At 38.8% G+C, this 19,791-nt stretch overlaps 1 protein-coding gene across 50 annotated transcripts in view; it reads left to right on the top strand.

Annotated features, from left to right (window-relative positions):
* The window catches only part of LOC106872891 (phospholipid-transporting ATPase IA), a 422,617-nt gene that overhangs the window by 291,424 nt on the left and 111,402 nt on the right, over nt 1–19,791 (top strand). For all 50 annotated transcript variants that reach the window (XR_016242559.1, XR_016242557.1, XR_016242556.1 and 47 more), the window contains 8 exons: nt 1,250–1,320; nt 2,394–2,491; nt 3,103–3,211; nt 4,085–4,212; nt 10,299–10,376; nt 12,321–12,409; nt 13,646–13,706; nt 19,202–19,313. Coding sequence is in view for 42 of the 50 variants with exons in the window: in XM_089354939.1 (XP_089211065.1) it covers nt 1,250–1,320; nt 2,394–2,491; nt 3,103–3,211; nt 4,085–4,212; nt 10,299–10,376; nt 12,321–12,409; nt 13,646–13,706; nt 19,202–19,313 (746 nt within the window). In the remaining 8 variants the exon portion in view is untranslated. The remainder of the gene's footprint in view (nt 1–1,249; nt 1,321–2,393; nt 2,492–3,102; nt 3,212–4,084; nt 4,213–10,298; nt 10,377–12,320; nt 12,410–13,645; nt 13,707–19,201; nt 19,314–19,791) is intronic.

Below are 19,791 nucleotides of genomic sequence, written 5' to 3'. Positions count from 1 at the left end.
ATAGCCAACACTGCCAGATATTTTGAGCATCTCTGCAGTGATTCCTGATGGGCCGGGGGCTTTCCCGGTCTTCATACTCTTAATTGCTTTATCTACCCTGGTACTATCAACTCGGATAGCTGGTCCCTCTATTGGGTCGACATAAGGCAGGCTCTCTTTCTCCCATTCATTCTCTTTATTAAGCAATCTATCGTAGTGGCATCTCCAGACCTCTTTCTTTGCATCCTCATTTAATGCAAGCGTACCATCATCCATGCGAACACATTTCTCTCCTACAACATCACTATTCTCTCTCCTACACTGTCTTGCAACCCGAAATACCTCGAGTCTTTGGTCCTCACGGCGCAGAACATTGGCAAATCTTTCCTTATCTGCTTCCCCTCTGGCTAAATAAACCTGTCGCCTAGCCTCCCTTCTGGCACATTGGTACAATTCCCTGCTACCACCGTTCTTCCAGTCCTTCCAAGCTTGTTTCTTTTGTCTAATAGCCCTGTCTACCTCCTTGTTCCACCACCACGTTACTCTGGGTTGGGAGGGGACCTTACACCACCCACAAATCTGGTCGGTGGCTTTCAACAGGTTGTCCCGCAGAAATCTCCAATTGTCTTCCACGTTGTATGATGCTATATCCCCTTCTATTTCGTTAAATGCTTCAAGTAACTTGTCTCTAAGTCTCTGTCCGTTTGCAGGGTCTTTAAGCTTCCACACCCTTCTTCTCCAAGCCTGTCTAATTCTGGGCACCCATTTTGCCTTGATCCCAAAGTCGCTAACTACTAATCTATGTTGTGGGGTACATTCTTCGCCAGGGTAGGTTTTGGCATTTATAAGCCGCCCTCTTTCCCTATTTCTGGCGAGGTGGGGTCAATCTAATCAAGTGGCTCCTCCCCCAAATTTCAGGCCTTGTGCCTAAAGCAGAAAGGATTATTTTTTAACCAATCACAGAAAGGATTATTTTTTTAACCAGTCAGGCATTATCCGATAGCTTTGAGATTTTGAAGGTGTGATAGTTTATTTTTAAAATGATTTTATAAGATGCTTGTGAGAGGCTGGATCTGGCCAGTTTGAACATAAACCCAGTAAGATATTTTGGCCTGATATGGCCAATTTAAGTGCTAGATGCTTAATGTGCTTTCTTCTTAACCGAAAGATACAGTTCTCATCAGTTTTTATTCCCTTCTCTTTCACTTTTTCTCAGATGCACATGCTTCTGTTGTTCTAACACCTGATATGTTTTGTCATTGTATTACAGAGCTATTCCTTTGGGGCCAGACCAGTTGTTATTACGAGGTGCTATGCTGAGAAACACAAAATGGATCTTTGGTAAGGATCTTCTCTGTGTTTGATACGTTCTTTTGTTTTCATCATTTAAAAAGAAAATTTTTTACTGTGACTAAAATTGTTTTGTTTCAGACTAAGATCGTAAATGTATTTAGAAGGTATCGACTGTGGATATAGGCACAGACATGGCTGCATAGTTAGAAAGTTTGCTTCACAACGTGGTTTCAGATGTAGTCCTACTGCACTGCCACTTTGGCAAGTGTCGTCTATAGTCCCCTGCCTTAATGCCTTGTTAGTGAATTTGTTAGACAGAAACCTTGCAGTAACCACACACACACACACACACACTCTTATAAGTAAGAGTTGAAGATAGGAAGAGCACCCAGCTGTAAAATTGTACATAATTGTGAATAATAATGTGATTGGTTATTGATTTTCAATGGTGTTGTGTAATTGGGCTGCTAGTGTCTAACTAAACTTCAATTCAGATTCAGTGCTAGCATTTCATTGGGTCTTTAAGAAGGTACTTAATTCTGAATTCTTTAATTCAGTTTGCTATTATGTATAAGTGCTATTTTCTTTGGGCTCAGTGGTTAGAGCATCAGGCTTGCAATAATGAGGTAGCGAGTTCGATTCCCAGACTAGATTGTGTATTGTTCTTGAGCAAGACACTTTATTTCACATTGCTCCAATTCACTCAGCTGTAGAAATGAGTTGTGATGTCACTGGTGCCAAGCTGTATCAACATTTGCCTTTCCCTTGGGTAACATCGGTAGTGTGGAGAGAGGAGGCTGGTATGCATGGGCAACTGCTGGTCTTCCATAAACAACCTTGCCCGAACTTCTGCCTCGGAGGGTAACTTTCTAGGCGCAATCCCATGGTCATTCATGACCAAAGGTGGGAGAAGTCTTTACCCTATGAGTGGGGTGGGGCATAAATCTAACCCTCATTCAATTGATTCCAAGAAAGTAAAAGTTATGCTCCCACTTTTTTTTTCCTGAGACCTTTAGGAGATTGAACCAAATTATTGCTATTTATCATTATTATTATTATTATTATTGTTGTTGTTGTTGTTGTTGTTATTTATTGATATGTTTATTTGTTCCAATGTGCAGGTATTGTTATTTATACTGGTCATGAAAGTAAGCTGATGCTTAACACTACCTCTGCCCCTTTGAAGCGATCTAATGTGGAAAAAATAACAAATAAAGCTGTGAGTAACCAACATAACTTTTACCTTGTTCGTTGGGGGTCAGCCATCTTTTACCTGTGGACCCCTTTAATTCCTATTTTACTCTACTGGGATCTTTATACCCATTCGATACTTAAGAATGAATCCTATTATATGTTTATAATTAAATATTAGGGATAATTAAATAATAGGGATAATTGAATATTAGGGATAATTAAATATAAGGGAAAATAAATATATTGAAAAGCGAACTATTCCATAAAGACTCTTATAGACAATTTTTCCAATTAGTCTATAAGTGTTCTCTGTCGCCTGTTCCCTTGCATTCTGGCTCTTACACTGTTTGATCAACCTTTTAGTATTCAGATTACTCCGTCAGTTGTTTTTAGAATGACATTGTAGGGTACATGTGAGAGGTCAGGTCTGACTGGTTTAAATATAGAACAAATAGAATATTTGGGCTGGATACGGCCAGTTTAAATGCGAAAGGGTCAAACTATCACTGGTTACCAAGGTTCTCTTTCAACCCAGTTACTTGTAACAAAAAAAAAAGAAGAAAAAGAAATCATCATTATTGCTATTGCTGCTGTTACAGTTATTACTATATATTTTCCTTTCTTTTTCTTCTCTAGATCCTGAACCTGTTTGTGCTATTAATATGCCTGTCGCTGTTGAGTGCCATCGCTAGTTTTGTATGGACTCACAATCATGTGAACAGGGATTGGTATCTTGGATATGCAGGTATGTTCTATGTCTGAATGTATATCTGTATATATATGTATATATAGTTCCCTCTCCCAAAATTTCAAGTCTTGTGTCTATAACAGAAAGGGTTATTGTTATTGTCATCGGGTGCTCACAGCCCTCTGTCAGTCAGGTAATGTGTTCTGGGGAAGCTCCACTATGGTGTTCTATCGGGCATTGATGAGGACTGGCTGGTCTATTCTGGAGGACTTTCTAATCAGGATTCATGGACAAGTTTCTACTCCACTGTGAAGAACAAACACCCTTCCCACCTTACTTTGGCTGGGAAAGGCAGGCAGTTTTTCTCTACCTGATAGCTTATGGTACAAGAGGTTGGATGGTGGACAAGACTGAAAGGGCAGACTTTCCTCTTTTCCCAACCCTCATTGACATTTTTTCAAACTTCCACGTGAAAAAGAAGATGCAAGTCAAGAGGTAGATGCTGCCCCTTAATAAATTTGCTGAATGTCGGGTGAATGTAGCAAGAATGGTCCAAGTGAGTGCACTACTCTTAAGTTGGTGCCTGTAGGTTGGAGAGAACAGACAGGAGAGGGGTGCTGCCTAGTGTTGTTCTTGATGGTCATCGACCAAGGATGTGTGGGGTTCCATCATTATCCTTGGGTGGTACTACCCTGCTGCTGGGGAATCTTGTTATAAATTTCTCATTAGTTGTTGTTTTTATTGTTTGCATATGTCTATGTAACTCCCCACTATTTGTCTTTGTATTGTCCTAAATGTTTGTGGCCCTTGTAGCAAATACAAGAAATCATTATTATTATTATTATTATTATTATTATTATTATTATTATTATTGCTGTTGTTGTTGTTAGTAGTCATCAATAATCCTTTTTGTTATTTATCTATTTTCAGAAATGACCCCTAGCAATTTTGGATATAACCTGTTAACATTTATCATTTTATATAACAACTTGATCCCTATCAGTCTCCAAGTAACCCTTGAAGTGGTCAAGTTCATCCAAGCAATATTCATCAACTGGGTAAGACCCAAATACAAAATATTCATTTACTTGTTTTCAGTCACTTCAAAAATAAATGCAGTGTATTCTTATTTTCGTTGCTAGGTTATTCATCTCAAAAATGTTCTCATATTTATTATCGTTATTATTATTATATGCTTGACTTTTGCTTTGTATTTATACAATTTGGCTCCAAGTCTCACCCAGAGACCTCAAGTGACAACAAGTTAGAAGTTCATGTTGGTGTTATGCCTAGGGTGTCATATATTTGTTTTTCCACATAGTATTGTTCTAGAGAATGTTTAAGAAAACATAAGCAAATTGAGTTTGTTTTAAAATTTGAGATTACATAGACAGTATTTTACATAAGATATGGGCAGTTCCCATGAGCACTATCTTTTGAATTTCTGCCATTTTGGGGTTTCCTGGTATCTGAGTTAGGTAGCATTCAGCCCCTTTTGCTATTATTCCTAGGGCACCTATGACAACAGGTATTGTTTTAGTCTTCAGGTTCCACATTTTGCCAGTTTCTATTTCAAGATCTTTATACTTATTCAGTTTTTGGTAGGTCTTGACAGATACATTTATATCAATTGGGACAGTCATATCAATGAGGAAGCATGATTTTTGTCTGAAGTCTTTCAATATGATGTCTGGCCTATTCGCATCTATCTTTCTGTCAGTTTGAATGGGGAAGTTCCAGAAGAGTGAGATGTGATCATTTTCAAGCACTAGAGGTGGTTTGTGTTCCCACCAGTTTTTATCATTGGGCAGTTCCAGGTTTTTGCAAATTACTCAGTGAATATATTGTGCAGCTCTATCATGCCTGTTGAGATACTCTGTAGGCGCAAGAAGACTGCACATGGAGACAACATGATCGATGGTCTCATTTTGTTGTTGACATTATTATTATTAGTCAAACAGTTGATCAGATATGAAATACTTCTCCAAGAGACAGATGAGGGAAAGATGATCTCAGTTATATCAGGTATGGCCAGGAAGTAGGTCAGGCCTAAAACAATGGACTGATTCTTCAGTGACCAGCAAAGGTCCTAGGAGGTTAGATATTTCTCATTAACCTCCCAGCATGGAGATAAAACGCAATGGAACTAGAGCATCAGCTTGAAGGTGTATTGTTGAGTAATATATCCCTTTTCAGTTGTGGTAGTCTTGATTCAGTGAACTCAGAGCAGTGAACAGCAAAACTGACTTCAATGAAATTTGAATCCAGGTGATTAAGAGATGCAGCTGAATGCCACAGGATATTTTCACATGCTGCCATCTTAGAAGGGGACACATTGACTAATGTGATCCTGGGTTCTTTGCACATAGGTAAAAGATGGGATGATCATGGTTGGAAAGACTTCAGTCGTAGGTCTGTTTGATAAAGTTAATCTAGTGTTAAACAGTAGCAACAGCAACAGTTCTATCATCTTTGAAGAGGGAGTGTGCAGTTTATCTCATCCTTGACACATCATAATCGTCGTTGTCATCATCATCGTCATCATCCATATCTTTTGTGTCTGGATAAAAGACAGAGCAATCATGGCTAAAATACTTATGATCATATCTGCCAGATGAAGGCCCTGACCTCACTGCCATCATGCCAACACATTAAATTTTGTTATGGAGTTTATTATTCAGTCGCTTAATTTGCAAGAAATAGCAGCCAAATATGATCAAAACCTTTTTTAAAAAAAACCTTTTTAAAAAAAAAAAAAAAATTGGATACACTGGATAATTTATTCCAAGCTATGCTGCTGCTATATCTGAAACTGGATGGTCACGGCTGGAATAGGCTTAATCATAGGTGTGAATCAACACCTGCACAGGGCTAAAACAATATAACAACCTCAAATGCATCAGTGACTAACTAAATAAAGGAGTGGAATAAACATTAGCATAGAAACAGCAATTTTAAGTCCTGCAGATGTACTTCCTTTCTATATTACAGGTGTATGCAGGGAGAGCAGGGGTGGGGGGTCACCATGACTCCTGCTCTAAAAATATCTAATTGTATTTCTCTGCTAGGTGCACACGTGAACATACACACACGCACTTACAGAATATTGAGTGACCATATTCATTTATGACAGATAACAAAGCTTAACTGGACCTCTCTCTCTCTCTATCTCTCTCTCTCTCTCCCACCTCATCTTCAATGTACCACCACTACCACAACTAGTGCTGCCACCACCATCGCCATTTACCATTGGCTAACTGCTATTTCAGAGAGCGAGGCCATTAAGAGTCTTCCTCTCAGAAAATACAGTCATTCTTTCGTCATATCCATATCCGTTCGAAACTCATTAAATTTTTTTTCTCTAATGCATTTTAGCATCGTTATCATCATCACCGTCATCTGCTACTCGAAATATGATTTAACACCAGAGTGTAACTCTAGACATAATTACCATCTGTCTAGAGGAAACCAAAATATCTAAAATATTTTTGAAAAAGGAAAAAAAAAAACGTCTTTATCTGGCAGGGTTGAGTAATTAAGAAGCTTGCTTTGCAACCAAATGGTTTTGTGTTCAATCCTACTGCATGGCACCTTGGCCAAGTGTCTACTGCTATAACTCCAGACTGACTAATGCTTTGTGAATGAATTTTGGTAGGTGGAATCTGTGTAGAAGCCTGTTGTGTGTGTGTGTTCCATACCCCACCCCCAACCATTTGACAATAAATGTTGGTTTGTTTACATCCCTGCTACTTGGCAGTTGAGCAAATAAAAGGATTGATACAATAAGTACCAAAATTACTGGGGTTCGATTTTTGATTTTCTTTTCTTCTACAAAACCCTTCAAGGTGTTGCCTCTGTATGGCCACAGCCCAGTGATGGAAACAACATCTGGAAAGTAAACTATTTCCTGTTTGGCCCCTGGTCAGTCCTGATTGAGCAGACTCATAGTCAGACATTCCTTTTATGACCATACCATCTGTGTCTTAGGTACAATGTACTAAGGACCACATTGTTCAATATATCTTTCCTTGTTTGAGGCAGTAAAGTGTAATGGTTTAGTGGAGATTTGGCTGCTGCTTCTAACAGATCACGAGCTCTGTGGAGGTTCCCTTGATTCTAGTTATAGTCTTGTCCAATGTGAACTTTGTCTAAGACAGATGAAATACCACTAAGATTTTGCCTGACCTGCTATCGTTTCTGCCAGCTCACTGCCTTTGCATGGTTTAAATATTGTTGGCTTTATAAGAAGAAAAAAGAAGCAGAATTGTCACAATTAGATTACCTTTGGTTATTGCTTGCTCCATCCAGGTTCACCCTGGGGCTTAAACAAACAACTAGAAATAATGATCGAATGCTTTGTTCAGTCATCTCTCTGTGCCATGGGATCAATTTAAGTAGAGTTTAGAGTTAGTGTAGGACTTACCAATAAGAACTAAAAGGAGATGAAAAAAATGATAAAGGAAAAAGACAAGTACATCTGTCTGAGTCTGTTTGTCTACCATTCTCTTTTACACTCAATCTTTCTGAAGCTTGATCCAAACCTGTTTTCCATTCCATCTAGTGAAATATTATTCTATGTTGGCAAACACTACAAGAGAGGAGTCTATTTTTGAAACGCATTCTACATTGTTTGTCGCTACTTTCGGTGCAGGGGTTTTTCAGAATGAAACAAAGAAAGAATTAAAAGGAATTTTTGTTCATTATTGTCATTATTGTTGTTGTTGTTGTTGTTATTTTATTACTTATTTATCATTCTCTTTTATTCCTCTCCTTTATTCACTACTGACCAATAGCATCAATATGATTAAAGCATTCTAAAAATTATAGTTGATGTGGTTATAACGATCTACATTATTATTATTATTATTATTATTTCACCAATGTCGACTTTGGCTTTTATATTTTCAAGGTCAATTAGATAAGTACCAGTGGAGCACTGGTATTGATGTAATCAACTAGCCCTCTCCCCCAAATTTCAGGCCTTGTGCCTATAGTAGAAAGGATTATTATTATTATTATTAATATTATTATTATCATTATTAAGGTGGTGAGCTGGCAGAATTGTTAGCATGTCACTAAAAAATTTTCATTGTATTTATTCTTACTCTTTATGTTCTGAGTTCAAATACTGCTGAAATCAACTTTGCCTTTCCTATTCTTGCAGTCAATAAAGTACCAGTCAAGTACTGGGGTCAATGTAATGGACTTGCCCCCCTCCCACAAAATTGCTGGCCTTGTACCAAAATTACAAAGAATTATTATTATTATTATTATTGTTATTGTTGTTATTATTATTATTGTTGTTATTATTATTATTATTATTATTATTATTATTATTATTAAAGCGGTGAGCTGGCAGAATCATTAGCACACTGGGCGAAATACTTAGCAGTATTTCGTCTGCAGCCATGTTCTGAGTTCAAATTCTGCATTTCATCCTTTCAGAGTTCAAATGCCACCGGGGTCGATGTAATCCCCTTGCTCGAAATTGCAGGCCTTGTGCCAAAGTTTGAAACCATTAATTAAGGCAGTGAGCTTGTAGAATCGTTAGCATGCCAGACAAAATGCTGATCACCATTTTGTCCATCTTTACATTCCGCCAGGGTCACCTTTGCTTTCAATCATTTCGGGGTCAATAAAATAAGTAACAGCCAAGTACTGGGGTTGATATAATGGTAGAAATGATGATGATGTTGTTGTTATGGTTATGGTCTCTTTAAGATAGTTTCAGACTTCTATGTCAGACTTTTCTTATTTTTACTTCCTTTTTTTTTTTTTCTTCGTTTTTAATACTCAGAGCGTAGAATTATTTTTAATTACTTATTCATCATTATCATTATCACTATTTTGTCACACCATCCTGCAGCAGTCACCCCCCCCGCCCATTATCATCATCATCATCATCTTCATTGTCTTTGATCGTTTATAATATCCAAAACATTTTTTTTTTCTTTGTAAAAACTCATTTTTTTGTTGCATTCATAATTGCTGGAATTTTTTATTTCAGTACGTGTAAATTTATTTATTTTTTTAATTAAATTGTTTTCTACTTTGCTTCATGTTCATGTCATCATCATCATCATCATCATCATCATTATTATTACTACTACTACTACTACTACTGGTGCTGGTGGTGGTTTTGTATAAAAAGTTACACATGGCTATGATGAGGATGGCTGACTTAATAAAGTGGTTTCTGCTGTAAGGGTATTGTTAGAAGTCTATTCTCAGTAGCTATTCAGTGTTGAATGGTTTACATATGTGTGGAATGTGTGTGTGTGTGTGTGAAAGGGAGAGAAAGAGAGAGAGGTGTACATATCTGGTTGTTTAGCCCCTGGCTGGTTATGATCAGAGGTTTTCCAAAAGTGGCTGTCTAGTCTCTACCCCTCCCCAACCTGCCAAGCATACTGTATTTATGACTACATTATTGAATGTCTCCTTTTTTTTTTTAAAGCTGTTGGGTGTGATGTAAGGGAAGTTTGGCTACTATTTCAAGCTGGCCAAGCAAACACATTAGATGACTCGGTCATTGACTTCTGTGTGTGTGTGTGTGTGTGTGTGTGTGTGTGCATGCTTGCATGACTGTGGTTTTGTGGCATATTCTAATTCCTCTCACTTTTAATTTGGCCCTTTCGTGCATCAGAGTAGAGTTCATGAAAATGTGGTACCAGCAATAAACTGGGGTCCTGTTAATTGATTGAATCTCCTCCTCCTCCTCCCACTACCGCCACCACCATCTTTTTCTCATTGCTTTACATCATCTTGTTTACTCTTTTACATCTTTGTTCATATTTCTCCAGAGGCATGTTTGCTCTTTGTTCTTTTCTCTCTGTGGGAATTTGATAAAATAATACCAGTTATAGTCTGGGTTCAGTTGAAGGAATTATCCTTAATTCTTTTTTTTTTTGTGTGTGAAATACACACAAAAAAAATAATTTTTTTATTGGAACAGATCTTGAAGCACATAAAGCTATAAGTAATAACATGTAAACATTGAGTTGAAAAACCCTTTGGGATATTATTTATAGTTGTATGTGCTTCAAGATCCACTGTTCAAAAACATAATTGATTAGTTCTTTCTCCTCGTCTACTGTACTTAAGGAAAACTTCTGTTTATAAAAGTATATGCTGCCCTTTTTTCCAGGATATTGATATGTACCATGAAGCTACCGACACACCAGCTATGGCCCGAACCTCAAATCTTAATGAAGAATTGGGTCAGGTAAGATAAACTTATTTTATTTGCCTTTTTCTTGTTTGGTGGGATGGGGGTGGGGGAAAAATTTGCTCTTGTATCTATCTGCACTAGTTTCCCAACAAAATCTGGATAATCTATAATTATCTTCGCTGCTTGACAGGACCATATGTTTTTAAGTGCTAGATCCTAGAATAACGCAGAAGACATTGGTTGAGCTGAGAAGTCGTTAGACTGTAGCCATGCTGGAGCGGCACCACCATGATGAATTGTAGCTGAACAAATTGACCCCAGTACTTATTTTTATTTTCTTAAGCCCGGTATTTATTCTATCAGTCTTTTTTGCCAAACCACTGAGATATATTTTTCATCATCATTTCAACATCCACTTTTGGATGTTAAAATGGGTTGGAGGGAATTCTGTTGAGGCAGAATTTCTACAACCAGATGCTATTCATCTCACTAACTTTTACCTGTTTCCAAGTTAGCTAACATTTGCCCATAACCAGGTGTTTACACCTATCACACGATGTCAAAGCAAAGAGACAGTAACACACACACACACACACACAATAGGTTTCTTTTATTTTCCATCTACCAAATCTACTCATAACGCCTGGGACTATAGCAGAAGACACTTGTCCAGGCTGTCACACTATTGGATTGAACCTGGAACCATGTGGTTGGGAAACAAACTTCTTACCACGTAGCCATGCCTGTACATACACACACACACATGTCATCATCATCATCATCATCGTTTAACGTCCGCTTTCCATGCTAGCATGGGTTGGACGATTTGACTGAGGACTAGTGAAACCAGATGGCAACACCAGGCTCCAATCTAATTTGGCAGAGTTTCTACAGCTGGATGCCCTTCCTAACGCCAACCACTCAGAGAGTGTAGTGGGTGCTTTTACGTGTCACCCGCACGAAAATGGCCACGCTCGAAATGGTGTCTTTTATGTGCCACCTGCACAAGAGCCAGTCCAGGGGCACTGGCAACGATCTCGCTCGAAAACCCTACAAGGCCAGTCAGGCGGTACTGGCAACAGTCACGCTCAAGATGGTACATCTTATGTGCCACCTGCACAAGAGCCAGTCCAGGGGCCCTGGCAACGATCTCACTTGGCTTGCCGGGTCTTCTCACGCACAGCACATTTCCAAAGGTCTTGGTCAGTAGTCCTCACCTCGGTGAGGCCCAATGTTCGAAGGTCTTGCCTCACCACCTCAGCCCAGGTCTTCCTGGGCCTACCTCTTCCACGGGTTCCCTCAACTGTTAGGGAGTGGCACTTTTTCACGCAGCTATCCTCATTCATTCTCACCATATGTCCAAACCAGCGCAATCGTTTTATATATATATATATATATATATATATACTATAATGTTAGGCTGCTTTATGGAATATGAATCCAGCAAGGAAATAATTAACTGAAAAGGACAAACATGGAAATCCACATCGGCCAGGAAGACTAGAATCAGCATACTTTCAACACATTTAAAGTCCAAAGACTTAAAAATTCCACAGTACTACTCTGGTTGCACCAGTGATGATGGACATCTGAGGTGATGGACATGCAAGAAGTAAATGTGGAAGAGGACAACAGCATACAAACGTAATGGAAAACTATTGATAACTATGTATGTATATAGATAGATGTACATGTATGTATACATATATATATATACATTATATATGTGATGGTTGTTCACACTATTGCTTGCCATTTTTTCTATGCCTTGTTATATGGAGCGCTGAGTCATACCCTTTCATTTAGCTTAGCCAGTCAATAAATAGAGATCAATGAAATAATTACCGAGTTTTGAGGTCGATGTGATTGATGACTAAATCCTTTGCAGGCAATATCTCAACATGGTTGCTGCCTGATGACTAAAACTAGTAAAAGAATAGATACATGTTTGTATTGAATGTACTTATTTGTTTTTTGTTTTTTTTTTATGCATTTCAGGTCAAATATATATTCACCGATAAAACTGGAACCTTAACAAGAAATATCATGGAATTTAAAAAATGTTCCATTGCAGGATTAGTTTATGGGTAAGTTAAAACCAAAATTTCTCATTACTGTGATATTATGTTTGTCATCTTCATATTTTTGGTTTTAACTAATTGAGCATTTTCAAATCTGAGGTTATTTTTGTTTTTGTAATTAGCCTTTGTTAGTTAGAAGGATTTTGAATACAATTGGAAAGTGGTTGCAGCAATTGGATGGATTGAGCATTTGATTTCTGGTTATTCTCTAAATGGGAGGCGCAATGGCCCAGTGGTTAGGGCAGCGGACTCGCGATCATAGGATCGCGGTTTCGATTCCTAGACCAGGCGTAGTGAGTGTTTATTGAGCAAAAACACCTAATGCTCCACGAGGCTCCGGAAGGGGATTGTGGCGAACCCTGCTGTACTCTTTCACCACAAATTTCTCTCACTCTTACTTCCTGTTTCTGTTGTGCCTGTAATTCAAAGGGTCAGCCTTGTCACACTGTGTCATGCTGAATATCCCCGAGAACTACGTTAAGGGTACACGTGTCTGTGGAGTGCTCAGCCACTTGCACGTTAATTTCACGAGCAGGCTGTTCCATTGATCAGATCAACTGGAACCCTCGACGTCGTAAGCGACGGAGTGCCAACAACAACAACAACAATTCTCTAAACGAGTGACTGTTATGCCAATATTAAGGGGGTTCTTGAGTTCAAATCTCATACAGATCAACTTCGCCTTTTAGTCATCAGGGTCCAGTAAAATTAGAAGTCAAATACTTCCTGTTTGCCTCAACTCTACCTTATGAGGTCAGAGTTTATCCACATTTTCAAGGTGTTTAGGCAACAAAGCACCAAACTTCATTGAATTTCTAGTTCTTGTAGGTTTAAACTTAAATTTGTTGATGGTTCCTCAGTATTTGGTGCTTTAGTTGTGTGTATTATGACATACATTGATACTTCATGATTAACTTCCACTGTGATTTTAATTTTGGTAAGATTTAGAACAGCTTGCAAAACCTCTGAGTAGCTCCTGCAATTTTCTGTATGGGGCAAAGCATCTCTGATTTATTTCACCTAGGGGTTTCTAGTTTACAGAGGTTTTGTTACACGTGCACACACATACACTCTATCTCTCACACACACACAGAGTGGAAGAGAAAAAAAACTGTTCTACATTCATGTTTTCATGATAAAGTGGATGGTTTAGGAGAGGTTAGATAAATTGTCAAGAAGCCACCATAATTATGTAGTTTAGCATTCTGCTACATTTTCACTCACTTTATTTATTTATTGCAGTTCCAATGTTGAAGATGAAGAATTCAATGATCCCTTGCTGTTGGAAAATTTTAACAAACATGTAAGATAAGTTTCCTTGTTTACTTGTCATATAAATGTTAAAATATGTTTTAAACACTTGGTATTGTTGACAAATCTGGAGAAGTTCCTATGCCATGGTAGAGGGTTGGGGGTGTTGATAAAACTGATATTTCAAGCAAAGCCCTTCATTAGAAAGTGAAAGGAAAGTTGCTTTTTTTTGCTTGTTTGTTTTTTTTAATGTTGTAGCACTGAGGATTTTGGGTGTCTTGTCTGAGTATGGCACAAGGAGACATCTTGGGCACTATCATGCTATTAGCTGTCAGAAGTGAAAGTGCTCACTGCTAGTGAAGTATCTGTCTGTCTGCCTGCATGCCTGTTGCTGGCCTGTCGATTCTTTGGCTACTGACAGCTAATACCATGACTGGCCGGAGCGAGCTATATGTCTGTCTGTCTGTCTCTCTCTCTATCTATCTATCTATTACTCGAAAGTTCGCGCGTCCGCGCTAGCTAGTCGTGAGTGGTCGATCCTATTATTTTTAAACTTCAAACTTCATAAATTTTCTATTTTGATAAATTCTCTCTGTTGAAAATTATATTTTTATATTTTAAATAATTTGCAATTTCAGGAAATATGTTTTTATATTAAATTTGTGTTTTCTACTCACGACTAGCTAGCGCGGACGCGCGAACTTTCGAGTAATAGATAGATAGATAGATAGAGAGACAGACAGACATATAGCTCGCTCCGGCCAGTCATGGTATTAGCTGTCAGTAGCCAAAGAATCGACAGGCCAGCAACAGGCATGCAGGCAGACAGACAGATACTTCACTAGCAGTGAGCACTTTCACTTCTGACAGCTAATAGCATGATAGTGCCACATCTTGTCCCCTCGTGCCATACTGACAAATTTATCTAATTTTGCAAACCTTTATCACCATCTCAGGCGCAGGAGTGGCTGTGTGGTAAGTAGCTTGCTTACCAACGACATGGTCCTGTGTTCAGTCCCACTGCGTGGCACCTTGGTCAAGTGTCTTCTACTATAGCCTCAGGTGAACCAAAGCCTTGTGAGTGGATTTGGTAGATGGAAACTGAAAGAAGCCTGTCGTATATATGTATATATATATATGTATGTGTGTGTGTATATGTTTGTGTGTCTGTCCCCTCAGCATCGCTTGACAACCAATGCTGGTGTGTTTGCGTCCCCGTAACTTAGCAGTTCGGCAAAAGAGACCGATAGAATAAGTACTAGGCTTACAAAGAATAAGTCCTGGGGTCGATATGCTCGACTATAAAAGGCGGTGCTCCAGCATGGCCGCAGTCAAATGACTGAAACAAGTAAAAGAGTAATCTCCAACATCATCACCACTACCACCACCATCATCATCTCCACCACCATCATTACCACTTTCTTTCTCCTCCTCTTTTTATCTCCCCCTCTCCTGACATGGTTTGGATGGGTTATCAAGGTTCGAGTCAAGTCAGTACTATGCCTGGCTTGTACATTCCAGATTTGACATGGCTTCTACACTTTGGATGCACTTCCTAATGCAGGCCATTTTACACAATGTACTGGGTGTGTTTTATCATGGCAGCAACACCAGAAAGTTTGTCTTGTTCCCAATAAGATTAAGGCAACCTCTCTACTTTATGTTGTTTCCAATTTGTTCATTGGCACCAAAGCAGTGGTCCATATGGTCCTGGGGTGGGGTGGGGTGGGGTGGCGTATAAGATTTTGCTATATAAAATTGATCTGCAATAAACTGGTTATATTTTTACAATACTCAAAATGCTTAAACAATTATTTTAAACGATTCCTAATAATATTTAATCATAAAAATATTACAGGATTTTTTAGACATTGAATGGCTACGAGGGTCCCAATTTCTGGGTAAAACAGAAATCAAAGGGGTCCATAGACAAAAAATGGTTGAGAACTGCTTTTGAGAGATTGTAGTGTCCCCCCACCCCAAGAAAAACCAAAAGTAAACCCTTCCTTGCATTGCTGCCATTCGTTTGTTCTTTCTCTTTCCCCAAAGTGTTGTGAATGAATTTGGCAGGCAGAAGTTCCGTCATGTGTGTGTGTGTGTGTGTAAAAGTGCTTGTGCTTCCTTTGATAGAGAGGAGCGAGATAACTCGGCGATAGAAAGAGAGCTGGAATGAGAGTGTGATAGAGAAAGGAATTAAACGATTTTTATCAATGCAAACGACCATAAATTTCCTTGGGCTCTTTTGTGGTTTTTAAAAAAAATTTCCGTCACTGAAGAGCATAAGTGTCACAGTTTAGTAAAATGAAATGCTAAGGTAGCTTTGCTGTCCCTCATGTCATGCTCAGTTTCACACAACCTTTGTTAACCTGGATTTTTACGGTTGATTTGACTCAGGGCTTCTTAATTATCTTTGTTCAGTTTTAGTTTACATTTCCTCTGACACAAATACTTAACATGGTTTTGATGATTTGTATTTCACATTTCACATGACAGAAATAAAATAAAAAAAACAATACATCAAAGACATCATTCATACTTGTAGTAAGAAATAGACTTCGCAAGCACATGGTTCCAGGTTCAGACCCTGTGTGGCACCTTAGGCAAGTGTCTTCAACTACAGCCCCATGCCAACCAAAACCTTATGAGTGGATCTGGTTAGCCCAGTGTGTGTAATGTGTTTGTCTCTTACCAGTGCTTGATAACTGGTGTTGGGTTGTTTCTGTCCTCATAACTTAGCAGTTGGCCTAGATGACTGATGGGATAAGTGCCAGGCTTAAAAATATAATTATTGGGATGACATAATCGACTAGCCCCGTCACTCAAAATTTTAGGCCTTGTGCCTATAGCAGAAAGGATTGTTTTTATTATTAAAGCAGTGAATTAGAAGAATTGTTAGCACGCTGGGCAAAATACCTAGTGGCATTTAATCCATCTTTATGTTCTGAGTTCAAATCTTGCCAAGGTCAACTTTGCCTTTCATCTTTCCAGGGTTGACAAAATAGGTATCAGTTGAGTGCTGGGTTGAATGTAATCTACTGACACCCTTCTCCTAAATTGCTGGCCTTGTGCCAAAATTTGAAACCATTACCATCATTATTATTTGGGGGATAAATGGCAGCTTCCATGGGTGACGTTCAACTGAGCAACAGATTAAATCCACCATCCAAGAACAAGCATGATCCTTCCAATGAACTTGTTTGCCGAATTTCACTTACAAGTTTTTAGGTTGACCCAAGACTCAGTTCCTCATCATGGGATTGAACCCAAAACTATGTGGCTGTGAAATGAACTGCTTAACCACACAGCAGTGCTTGTAACCACAAGTGACCGCCATTCTCTGAGTTAGTTGTGTATGGGCGTGTGTGAAATAAACCATCAGTTATTTGGTCAGTTTCATAATCATAATGCCACACAATCTAGCATGACTGCTCCATACAACAAAATCACTCAAACCACATAATATCTTAACAAAACGAAATGACTACATTAGATAATGTAGTCCTAAATGCATTATGCCCTAAAAAGGAATTACAATAAGTTTGCCATGATTGAAAGCGGTTTGATCATACATCTGCTCGATCAGGTCCAACATGTTTAAACATCAATTTGAATATTGTGAAGCAACAACTGAATTATTTCCATATGTTGTTCTAATCATAATAATCTTCAATGAATGGATTACAGCAATAAAATATGGTTATTGATTGTGCGTGACCTTTATCTTGTAACAGCTGGAATTAGGTGCCATTTAGTACATTGCAAATTTCCTTTTGGGAAAATCTTCTTTTTTTTTTTTTTTTTTTTTTTTTTGAGGAGTGGTTTCTGAAATATAAGGACAATATAAAGCTGTTGGTATTTTGTTTTGTTCAGAATTTTGGGTGGAATAATGCATGTAAAATTTTTCTGTGAAGTAGAACCTGCAAATTCTTTGGCATTTAAACCAGCCATATCCAGCCTAAATATTCTACTTGATTTATGGTTCGAACTGGTCAGATCTGGCCTTTCACACTTACCCTGTATTGTCATTCAAAAAATAATCGATAATCTCAAAGCTATGAAATAATGCATGATTAATTCAAAACAACATGCATTATATTTGACAGAGTAATCTGAATACTAAAGGGGCTAAATATGATATCCAGTGGGACCCTTTTTTTTTTTCAATTCCTTGCTGAGCTCACCTTATTTTACAATGTCTCAAGCACTGTTATGCTTTCACATGGTAGGTAAGAGGTTTGCTTCCCAATCACATGATTCCTGGTTCAATGCCAATGTGCAGCGCCTTGGCAAGTTGTCTATCTTCTACTATAGTCCCAGGCCAGCTAAAACCTTGTGAGTGGATTTGGTGGCCCATTGTGCTCTGCAATGTAAATGTTGGTGACAGGAAGGACATCCAGTTGTAGAAAATCCATCACAGCAAATTCTGTCCAACCCATGCAGGCATGGAAAAGTGGACATTAAACAATGATGATGAATGAGGAAGTGTGTGTGTGTATCGTCATTATCATTTAACCACTCCATGGAATGTACTAGGTGTCTTTTACATGTCACTGGCATGGGTGCCTACTACTTGTTACTATCAAAGGTGTCTTTTATGTGTCACCGGCATGGGTGCTTTTTACCTGTCACCAGCATGGGTACCTTTTATGTGCTGCCCCTGAGAAATCTATTTAACCCATATAGAGGACCCTAACAGATACTACCGTCCCAAGTCAGAACAGACATTGAAGTAATGGTAATTAAGGAGTGACTCCGCGCTCCCCACAGCTCCAGAACTCCAGAAATGGAGTCTTACTACCAGATGCAGTTTAATGCCATACCCAGGACTCATGGAGGCAAAGTGGCTGAGTTCCTTTCAAGTGTTGGGCCTGATGGAAGCAATGACTGAGACCTTTGGCATTGTCGTACTTGAGAAGACCCATCAAGCCAAGCAAAATTGCAGACATGGCAGATACCAGTGTCATGCAAATTGGCACCCATGCCAGTAGTATGTAAACGCACCCTGATGTCACGCAAATGGCACCTGTGCTGGTGGCACATAAAAGCACCCATTACACTCTCGGAGTCGTTGGCATTAGGAAAGGCATCCAGCTGTAGAAAACCATGCCAAATCAGACTGGAGTTTGGTGCTGGCTTCCAGCATACCAGCCTAATCGAACCGTCCAACCCGTGCCAGCATGGACAATGGACGTTAAATGACAATGGTGATGATGATGACATTAACATGCACACACACCCATATATTTACATTTATACAGCTACTTATAATTTTCAATCTCTACACATGTTACTATACTGTAAATATAGATATTGATTCCTTTATCATTACTTTAACAAACACGAAAAGGTTTCACTTTGCTAAGGAGGTCAGATAAGACTAGATCAAGCCTGGAGTTGTTTTTTAGACTTGCCTAAATGATTAAAATGATATCAGTCATTGAGTCAGTGTTCTCTTCTCACAGCATTAATATTTCTAATTAAATGTTTAAGTGATATAATAAATATATATGTCGCCCTGCTTAACCACTTATATTCATTTTGCTATAGGAAACCTCTGGGAAAATTCGGGAGTTCCTCACCTTAATGGCAGTGTGCCATACTGTGGTACCAGAGACAAATGGCAATGACAGTAATATTGTATACCAAGCAGCATCTCCTGGTAAGATTTCTGAGATTGAATCTATTCCCTTGTTTGTGTGTGTGTGATGTGTTGCCTAAGCCTTGTCTGTGGTTTTAAAATAAATTTCTTGACAATACGGCTGAACCTGCTGATTGAACCTGTGTCCATCTTTGCTCAGTTTAGATTATATGTTCTGTGTTCAGTCATAGAAAGTAGAGGCGCAATGGCCCAGTGGTTAGGGCAGCAGACTCGCGGTCATAGGATCGCGGTTTTGATTCCCAGACTGGGCGTTGTGAGTGTTTATTGAGCGAAAACACCTAAAGCTCCACGAGGCTCTGGCAGGGGATCGTGGCGAACCCTGCTGTACTCTTTCACCACAACTTTCTCTCACTCTTACTTCCTGTTTCTGTTGTGCCTGTAATTCAAAGGGTCAGCCTTGTCACACTGTGTCACGCTGAATATCCCCGAGAACTACGTTAAAGGTACACGTGTCTGTGGAGTGCTCAGCCACTTGCAC

The sequence above is a fragment of the Octopus bimaculoides genome, chromosome 7 (assembly GCF_046866305.1).
Source record: "Octopus bimaculoides isolate indiv1 chromosome 7, ASM4686630v1, whole genome shotgun sequence".
NCBI classification, from domain to species: Eukaryota; Metazoa; Mollusca; class Cephalopoda; order Octopoda; family Octopodidae; genus Octopus; species Octopus bimaculoides.
The sequence above is the reverse complement of the archived record's forward strand: the minus strand, read 5'-3'. Positions and strand labels throughout refer to the sequence as shown.